General features: G+C 29.8%; 2 protein-coding genes across 4 annotated transcripts; one reads left to right on the top strand and one right to left on the bottom strand.

Annotated features, from left to right (window-relative positions):
• Nucleotides 1–59: 59 nt before the first annotated feature.
• LOC109598972 (UBX domain-containing protein 4) lies at nucleotides 60–6,954 on the bottom strand. 3 transcript variants are annotated; one of them, XM_020014882.2, is made up of 8 exons: nucleotides 6,702–6,954; nucleotides 6,517–6,651; nucleotides 6,152–6,298; nucleotides 5,911–6,101; nucleotides 3,362–3,646; nucleotides 2,902–3,302; nucleotides 779–891; nucleotides 60–485 (listed from the first exon to the last, which is right to left on the bottom strand). In XM_020014882.2, the coding sequence occupies exons 1-8, from the start codon at nucleotides 6,781–6,783 to the stop codon at nucleotides 478–480; spliced, it is 1,362 nt and encodes a 453-aa protein (XP_019870441.1). In that variant the 5' UTR covers nucleotides 6,784–6,954; the 3' UTR covers nucleotides 60–477. The 3 variants fall into 3 exon arrangements, with proteins under 3 accessions (XP_019870441.1, XP_019870439.1, XP_019870438.1); XM_020014880.2 differs by having other exon boundaries at nucleotides 60–891; nucleotides 6,702–6,953; XM_020014879.2 differs by lacking the exons at nucleotides 60–485; nucleotides 779–891 and adding an exon at nucleotides 1,463–1,973 and having other exon boundaries at nucleotides 6,702–6,948.
• Nucleotides 6,955–7,240: 286 nt separating this feature from the next.
• Nucleotides 7,241–9,079, top strand: LOC109598948 (mRNA export factor Gle1). The gene is made up of 4 exons (XM_049970578.1): nucleotides 7,241–7,454; nucleotides 7,995–8,366; nucleotides 8,484–8,654; nucleotides 8,718–9,079. Exons 1-4 carry the CDS (start codon nucleotides 7,241–7,243, stop codon nucleotides 9,077–9,079), a joined length of 1,119 nt encoding a protein of 372 aa, XP_049826535.1.
• The last annotated feature ends 440 nt before the right edge of the window (nucleotides 9,080–9,519 follow it).

Here is a 9,519-nt window from a genome sequence, read left to right as displayed (position 1 = left end):
AAGATTTTGGCAACAAAACAAATATATTTTATCAAATTTCTGTTTAATAAAACACAGTATTAACTGGAACAGTCTTTAATATAAATAATACCTCCTTAGTGATATCACAAGATCGATATAAAATATTTATTGAAGTAAAAATAGACAAGATTAACTAAACATGGTAGAACTAGGACTACAATGTAATAGTATCTTCTCTGCAATTCACATAAAAATTTTACTATGTATATGCTAAAATTAAAATCAGTAATTGCTACCGACAGACTGGAAAAATCGCAAAGTGTAATAACTATTACAAAGTAATATTGTAACAGTTATTAAATATACTAGAATGCTAATTGTTGGTCTGGATTTAAAAACGTGCTTGCTTTGAAACTGGCCTTGAAAAATTACGTCTAATCATATTCATATATGTGCAAAGGGTAACGACTTCTAATTGATAATTAAAATTATAAATGGGCCGGACAGCCGCCCCCATTAAAACTCTGAAAACCCACCAGAAATAACATTACATGAAAAACATCAGAGTCAACCTAGATTAAATAAAATACGTGATTAAGGGGTAACATACATACAAAGTATTTTAAAATACTTTAAAATATTACAAATTTATATATAAAAGAAAACTTGGGAATAAAACAAATATAATTGAAACAGTAATGAAATGTTCTTTGTAATATTTTAAAATGGGGAATCTTTGTGGGCCATATGATAAATGGAGGAATATAGGGCCTATATGTGCTCCCTTAATACAATTACATTTGCTGGGTAGAATTACCATTCCAGGTGTTAGTATCGTCATCGCTATCTTTCATATCTGCTAATCTATGTATGTTGGATCCTTTATTCTTTTTTACAGTTGTTGACGGTTTCTTATGCGAATTTGGTTTCCTAAAAAATAAATGAGTATGATATTTTTATTAAGTTTTCACACAATTGTTAATTCTAAGTAGTTTCATGGATTTTGGTTGACTGAAAAGTTTCTCCAAATATACACCCCTATATTTGGATGTATATTATAATATATGAAAAATTATGGGAAACTATTAGAAACCGTCAGACACGCATGCTCAGTGCCTTCTTCGAACTTATTTTCATTTATGCGCATGCCTCTGAAGGTTTTCAATTATTTTTCGAACAAAGTTTAAATATTAATTCTGCTCCGGATTTGATTTTTAGTTCATAACATTAATTGGCCAAATAAAGTGATATTTCATTTATCCTATACTGGTGAATATTATTTCTCATTTAACTTAATTGCAACTGTTTTTCTGTATATTTAAAAGTAACCCAAATATTCTCTTAAAAAATATTACACTTGTTTTTACACAGGAAAATAAAATGAATATTTATCAGAAGATGAGTTTATTTACAGACATTGTAGGTAAAATATTTGTTAATAAAATTTACAACATTTAATACAAATATGAACTTAGTGAAGGGAACTATCAATAATAATTAGTAAACTTTACAATTGTGTTTATTAATAAATATAGTCAGCAAATCTGACTTCCCAAATGACCATAAACGTAAATAACATTAAAAACTTGTAAATGTACTAACTTAACATAAAATCGAAAGACTTGGTGGAATGGGGACGTATTTTATTCAACGGTAATTGTAACAATAATAGAGAAGTATAAATCTATTTGTAACGAGCAACAGTGTCCCTCAATTGATAATAATCGGCTCCTTTGAAAGTGGTGAGCACTCTCTTGTTTTTAATGAACACGAAGGTCGGCATCGCCGACACTCTGTACTCTCCGGCAATGTCTCTGTTCTGGTCCACGTCCACTTTCAGAAACACCACGGTCTTGAACTCCCTAGCAAGATCGTCCAGCCTCGGCGAGATCACCCTGCACGGACCGCACCACGTGGCGAAAAAATCAATCACCACGAGCTTGTTACCGGCGATCGACAGTTGATTATTCAGGTCGAACTTATTGCGCACATGGTGCACGCTATTGCGGCCCCTAAAATAAAAGTTTCATGGTTTTAGTAAGACTTTGCATACGTTTATTGACAACTTGTTTAAAATTTTTCTGACATGTATAAATTTATTTGCCTCCACGTTGGAAAAGAGCTCTTTTTAAGTAATGAAAAGATATTAGATATCACTTCATTATCATAAAAATGAACTTTTCTAATATTTCGAATTTTTAGTCTAGAATGATTCTACATGTCAGAACGTTGATAAACAATTATTTTAAGGGTTACATTGGACCTGTATCTCTGACACGTGGCATTCTAAAGTGGACTTGAATAGCAATCGTTTGGCTACGGTTAGCGTTATTTATATCTCTCACCAGCAATTCACTTTTCAGTTTTACATTTTTCTAATGAAGGACTACCGTTAGAAATAAATTAATAATTACACTGAAAAAATTTTATTACATTTAGAATTCTGAGAACTAGAAAAAGATTTCATATTATTAAAAATATAAATTAAAAAAAAAATTAAATCTATATAAAAATTTAATCTATATAAAGAGCTTGCGCCGAATTTATTTAAAACAAACAGTATTTGATAATCATAGTGCAGTATATATTATTATTATACTATGATTTACAATCTATGTAATAATAATATTAATTCTTTTCTATCGCATAAAAGTATTAGTATAAACTTAGAAGATGATAGTGTTTCCATGAATGTGGTTATAAAGAGGTCAAACTTTTTTATATACTTATTTTTTATTTTAAAAAGCTATTTTTATAAATATTTTATCAATTGATGTGCAATTGCTTAGAGACAAATAATTAAAATTCTTTTGTTAAATTTGGCATTGAGGTTTAATTTAATTTATCTCTTTTGCAACCAAATTCCTTGACACTGAATAGAAATAAATTTTACCTGATTCTGAGAGTATCCAAGAAAATAATTTAAAATATATCATTTACCTGTTACTGGCACCATAGGATGATGAGGGTCCAGTTGATGGCTCTCCAGCTTGACCTCCAGCAGGTGCACCAAACACCATTCCCTTAAGGAAGGTCAAGAGTCCAACAATTGGACTCAGCACAAACCATATCATGCCCATAAATCCGGATTGTTGATTGGTAGAGACGGCGCCAGTTCTGTTCACGGGTAGTATCAATACAACGGCTGTAGGTGTAAGTCGCAGTTCCAAAAGAGAACGGTCATCATCGACATCAGTTAGTTCGCGTTTCGGGTAAGTGGTTGACAATGTGTACGCGCCCAAATTCAGGGCGACGTTTTTGGCAATATGTTCGCGAACTGAACGAAGTTTATCACCGCTGGGAAATTCGTGGGTATGCGTGGAACCATCGGGTAGCTTAAACTAGAGTGCAAATACAATTAATTTAACACATTTAAATGACTACTATAACTTTGGGTTACCTGTAATTTAGCTACATCAGACTTCACAATTCTTTGAGAAACACTGGATGAGCTGGACGGCGCTTGGGCCGATGGCGAGATTGATGGCTGATTGAATTTAGCAGCTCTTTCGGCCTTATCCTGCTCTATTTGGGCCAGCACACGATCTCTAGCGGCTTGATTCTCACGCCTCTCTCTTTCGCGTTCTTCTTTCAGTTTCAACATTTCTTGATCTTCTTGCCAACGCTTTAGTTGCTGTACATCTTGGCCCATTTTACGACGTTCTATTTCCTTCAGACGCTCTTTCTGTAAAACGATTTTGCATGTTAGGAATAGAGCAAGTTTCAAGTTATCAGACATTTAATTTATAATATTTTATATTTTCTCCATGGATATGTTAATGTAAGTTTTCATTTGTTTTCATACAGTTATGATATTATGATCTAGTTAGCAGCTCATTAGGCTGTGCTTACAGTTTTACAGAGCAACCTATACACAACCTTAAAATCATTGAATCAGACATTCTTTATACTTTCTGTAAAGCTAAAACTCTAGTGATGCAAATTGATTACTTTCATGGTTTAAATTAATTTAATTATGTAGATTTATTTAATATTGTATTGTTAGCCTTCTTTATGTCGTAAAGAAAACAAAATATTGCGTTATGATAATATGAAAATAAACATAATATTAATAATACTTAGAATACTTATTGACTTGATATAGCCGTTACTTTGCACGTCTTACCTACTAAAAATATCCGACAAAATCTTAGAATTCTTACCTTGAATACGTTTTTGTAAGCAAAGTATCCACTTATATTTTGTAACTATACCGACATCAATTCGATATATTGAAATTGCTTATTATGAATCTAATAATGCTTAAAAACGATAAGTGATACTCAACTTATTAAAATGTAGCGCACTACAAATCTGTAATACAATGGAAGTCATTAAAAAAACAAATCAATATGAATTTTGTCTAGAAATTTTGAATAAAATTAAACAATAGGTAAAAACTGTTTAATAACACGTTCAACATTCAACAATGATTGTACAGCCTATTATCATCTTTATGAGGAAAAGGTACTTGTACCAACTGACCTCCGTTATAAATATTCAAACCGATTTACGAAAAAACTATCAGCAAATAACCTCAACAAATTCTGTACTCTGAATAAAAACCTCCATAAGGTTTGATTGCGTTATTTATTCTGGTATCTCCGAAATAGTAAATAAAAATCTATTTGATGTTGCTGAATTTAATGCATCACTTATGCAGCAATACTATAGTAGACCTGACAGCAGGTATAGACCAAGTTAGTTTTTTAATATAGTGGCTCCTATGAAGGAGTCTTAAAAAACTATTCAAAATTGTAATAATTAGAATTAAAACTTACTTTATAAATACATAGTTCTATATTATTGTGACAAATTTTTAAAATTCTTATTTCAACTTTAAATGTAGAGTAGGGGCCAGAGAAAAACCACAAAATTTGAAATTAAACCTTTTTTAAGATATTTCAGTAAGTAATTAATTTAAATTTTGTCCAGTCAGTATAAAAATACATTTCAATACTTTTGCTTTTTTTATCACACATCTTAAAAATGACGGAGATTTTACTCTAAACGTACTGTTTAACAATACTTTCAATAAGAAGAAAGAAACATTGCACTTCAAAAAAGTAACATGAAATATCAACAACTAAATATTATAATAAAAATATTATTTTTAAATAAAAAAATTAAAAATGTTTAAAATATTATTAAATATGAAACACTCAATTGAAAATACACAAGAAAACGTCTTAATAACAAAAAACAACTTCTTTTATAAACAGGCAAATTGGAAGAATTAGTAAACGAATTCCTTTCTTGTACTTTTAGGCAAATAAAAAACTAATTAATTGGGTTATACAATATCGGATTCTCTAGTAGAACAATCAGATGCTGACCGATTTGACACAAATTGTATTGTTACTTATGTATTTCAGTAAAAACTATTGGTATAAAAGAAGAATCTTTAAACAAGACCAAAAATATATAAATTATCCTCTAGAATTTTGATGAACAGTACTTTGAAGATGAGATGATAAATATTATGTTCTTTGTCCTCCAAATTAAAATTAAATTCTAGACATACAAAAACATTGAAACACAGTGGAGGAAATGTTATGGTTTGGGCTTCCTATTCTGCTTTATGTATAGACATATTGTGAGAAATATAATGAAGCCATTCATTAATGACAATTTACCTGTTATATGAATTTTTATAAATAATTCATCCAGAGTTGTTTAAAATATGTTGACAGATAATCATGTTAAAATTGTCAATTGGCCAGCACAAAGTGCAGATTTAAATCCAAATGAAAACTTATAAGTCTCTATTCAAACAAAAAAAATCGTCAGACTGTGATTATTAATTGAAGAGTTGTCGAATTTATTTTCACCCAATCATTTCTTAGAGTTATGTATAAATTATTTAATAAACATATTTTTTAAATATGTGCTATATTTGTTATTAATTTATTAAATATATTATATATAGAAAATTAAATTTCAACTTACTTCTTTCTCTTCAAGCTCCTTTTGTTTATTCTTCTGCTGAACTAATTCCTTTGCTCTTGCAATTTTCTCCTCAGTTGTGGGACCATCACCAGGAGTATCTGGCTTTCTAATTGTACACACACCATTCTCACATACAACATTAGGTGGCATGTTGTTGCCCTGTTCACTTTGAATTAAAGTAGCAGAAGATTCTGAAATTTTATATTAATATGAATTTAATATGAATTAAATTAGTTTTTACCTCCTGCACTATTTTTTACTCCAGAAAGTACCAATACATTTTTTATTTTTTCCACTAATGATGAGGCATCAGTGACTTCTGTAATTATTTCCAGGGGCTGGCCAGCCTTTCCAATAAAATATAAACTGGGAAATGAAACATTCTTATCTAATTTTTACGTTAAAGAAATATACATATACAAAATATTTGCAAAATAATACCCAAATGATAAGTGACATTATGATAAGTTTAACAAGTAAAATGTATATTGATACCCAAACACAATTCATGTTATGTATACATCATGAAGTCATGTATTGTGAAATTGTATATTGGTGTAATGCAAATTTTTAATTTTGACATTGTGAGTGATTGTCAAAGGATACAAATATCACTGAACTGCTGATGTGGTACACTATTAGCTTCTAGTTTAATTGCAACAAAGTTGTCTCCTTCCAATAATTTTCTCAATTCTGGCGTATCAATTAATTCTGTAAATTTGGTGGATTTTTCGTCTGGGCCTAAAATTTCATTAATAGCATAATTGAAAATAAATGTTGTTGAAACGTACCTTCAATGTATACAACGAAAATAGCAGACTTCTGTTTAGAAGCCGCTATTGCTTCAACTATTCCACCATTATACCACTTCATTTCTTAGTAATTTACAAATTTAGTGAATGAAATCGCAAAATTTTGATTTATTTTTATGACAGTTCAAACGATAATGTCAAATTCTTCTTCTTCTTAATCGGAATGTGTGGTGGGGATTTTACACGTAAACGATCTTTTTAAAATTTCTGCATTTAATTCTAACTAATTTTCTTTATTTTGTTTAATTTATAAAACATCGGTACTACAACATGAATTGTTTAACGTATTTATTATATTTTGTATTTTATAATATAATGCGCAGTAAATTGTTTACTCACACTGAACACCCTTAACTAGCCACAACTAGATGTCGCTTGCACTATATGTTTAAGATTTTTATTTTGACAGAGCAGAAACTGATACTGCTGTAACGAAAACAAATAAAAAAAGTGATTTTTGTGTGTTCTGTGTTGTCACCAATAGAATTGTTAACCCAGAGCTAAAAAATAAACTAGTCATGGAAGACTTTGAAGAACTAAAAGTTTCAGCTCTTACTAAAGTGGGGCACGTAGTTAATAATACCAGAAAATGTGATGAACAGAGTGAGACCCAAAAGGAAAATAAACGTGATACTGTGGATTATGTTACTTCTTTTGGTATACCAGTACATTGCATGCTGAGGGAAGTAGAAAGACAACGACAATCTAAAGTAAACAGTGCTATACAATCCCGTATAAACAAACTGCAACAATTTTCAACAAAATGTGATTTAAACATGGAACGAGACTGGTTGGAACAGCAACAAATGTTCATAAAAAGCCATTTGAATGAAGAAAAAAATATATTAAAATCCATGACTCAATATGATCAACTATGCTCAAGCAAACAAGAAAAACTTAAAAAATATTATGAGAATTTGCAAGAACAAAGACGAAAACAGGAAAGGGAACTGAGAGAAAAATTACAAAAAAAAATTAGAGAAAATATAGAGAAAATTAAAACTCTACATAAGGAATTTGTTGAGTGCTACCAATATATTTATAAAACATTCAAGATGTGTGTGCCTCATGAGAAATTAAAAGAAACATTATCAACAGATATTAACAGAATTACCATCTTAAATGAACAATTTGAAGAAATTGTTAAAAGGTGCAAAGCATTAAATGTTTCTGAAAATGAACTTAAAATGTCTGCCAATATATTAGTGGAAACTAAACTATTAAAAGAAAAATATGACACGATTATAAATAATTTAAACACAAAACCACCAGAAACTAAACCAATAAGTGCTCCAGTACAACCAAAAGAGCAAGAGGCCCAAGAAAAGGTCACTAAAGATAAAAATGCCATCAAAATTGCAAAATATATTAGTGTAACTAATTTAAAAATATATAGTGAATTGATAAACTTTAAAGAACAGTATGCAGCATCATTACAAGACTTGGTAGAAGATGTTTCTTTGAAACCATTTAAATTTGACTGCCAAAGAGCTATTAATATTCCAGTAAATGCAATATCAGCTGGAAATACTGCCCATCTTCAAGATAAATATAAGCGGCTACACAAGTTGTTATCTGGTGAAACAGTTACAGTGGCTGAAGGGAAATTCAGTGCAGCAAAACATCCAAAGGGCATTAGATTCTGTATGGATTTATTAGCAAAAAAGTTTGTTGTACAGTGTGATTTAATGATATCTGTTAATCCAAAATCAGCATTTTGTTATGCTACAATTATATCTTCACTATGGAATGACTTTCCAGATTTGGGCAAGTTGTTGTTGGCATATTTGTATAAGGCCTGTCCCTATTTGGTACCTTTCTATGTGCCACATAATTCTGAAGAGTCAGATGAGGAATTTTATAAAAACCGAGGATATCGGTATAATAATGGACAAATAGAGGAACAAGAAAAATTTTTAAAAAGAATGACAGGTATATAAAGAACTATTTTAATTCTTGTTAATTTATTTTACTGAATGTTTTTTCAAATTTCAGGTATGATGCGACTTTATGCAGCTCTACTCATAACATATCCCAGAAAAGGACAGACTCAAATACCTCATAATATTAGAAATGGATGGAGATGGCTTACATCTATACTTAAAATGGAACCAGAATTTGATATTACAGCCACTATGCTTCACAATTTCCTGGAAAATGCTGGATTTACTATGGAACAAACATATGGAAACTCATTTAAGAAGTTAATGAGGATTGTGATAGAGAAGTTCTTACCTCTTTGCAGCAAAAATAGCTCAGGAGGAGTTACAGCCCGTTTAGAATTATTATTGACTGAATACAAAAAAAATGGACGATTTGAAAAACCAAATGGTTATACACCATGCGCCACTTGGTAGTGAATCAGTATTTTTCAATCAAATGTAATTAATTGAGTTGTGTATTAATTTTATATGAATAAAAAATTTCTATTCTTTATAAAATATTTAAATTTTTTATTTTATTCTATATATAATATATGATATGCATAGATTGATCATTATGATTCACAGTAAATCAATTCGTTTAATCTCAAGAGAAAACGATTATAATCGATTAAAAAAAAACTTGAAAAATTTATTGTAAAATAATATTTTTGTAATCGATCTTGCTTTATGTTTTTTTGAATTTCTATATTCTGGACTATTAATATTAAAAAAACACACTGAAGTAATTTGTAACATTACAGAACATTAACATTCCAGTCTTCTATCATATGCATAATAAAAATACAGTGTAAAGTAAAAAAAGTTGGATTTACTACAACTCAGAGATACCACTTCAGATACCTTAAAAACTT

Source organism: Aethina tumida, chromosome 1, assembly GCF_024364675.1.
Source record: "Aethina tumida isolate Nest 87 chromosome 1, icAetTumi1.1, whole genome shotgun sequence".
Classification (NCBI taxonomy): domain Eukaryota; kingdom Metazoa; phylum Arthropoda; class Insecta; order Coleoptera; family Nitidulidae; genus Aethina; species Aethina tumida.
This window is presented reverse-complemented; position numbering and strand designations above follow the sequence as displayed.

What these genes read in the sequence shown, in the direction of transcription:
- LOC109598972 (XM_020014879.2), bottom strand. Translation starts at nt 6,783, where the DNA reads ATGAAGTGGTATAATGGTGGAATAGTTGAAGCAATAGCGGCTTCTAAA. An exon ending in AGTAAAAAATAGTGCAGGAG is followed by an intron (nt 6,102 to 6,151) that starts GTAAAAACTAAT and finishes ATAAAATTTCAG; the next exon opens with AATCTTCTGCTACTTTAATT. An exon ending in AGGAGCTTGAAGAGAAAGAA is followed by an intron (nt 3,647 to 5,910) that starts GTAAGTTGAAAT and finishes ATCGTTTTACAG; the next exon opens with AAAGAGCGTCTGAAGGAAAT.
- LOC109598948 (XM_049970578.1), top strand. Translation starts at nt 7,241, where the DNA reads ATGGAAGACTTTGAAGAACTAAAAGTTTCAGCTCTTACTAAAGTGGGG. An exon ending in AAACAGTGCTATACAATCCC is followed by an intron (nt 7,455 to 7,994) that starts GTATAAACAAAC and finishes CAAAACCACCAG; the next exon opens with AAACTAAACCAATAAGTGCT. An exon ending in ATTTTTAAAAAGAATGACAG is followed by an intron (nt 8,655 to 8,717) that starts GTATATAAAGAA and finishes TTCAAATTTCAG; the next exon opens with GTATGATGCGACTTTATGCA.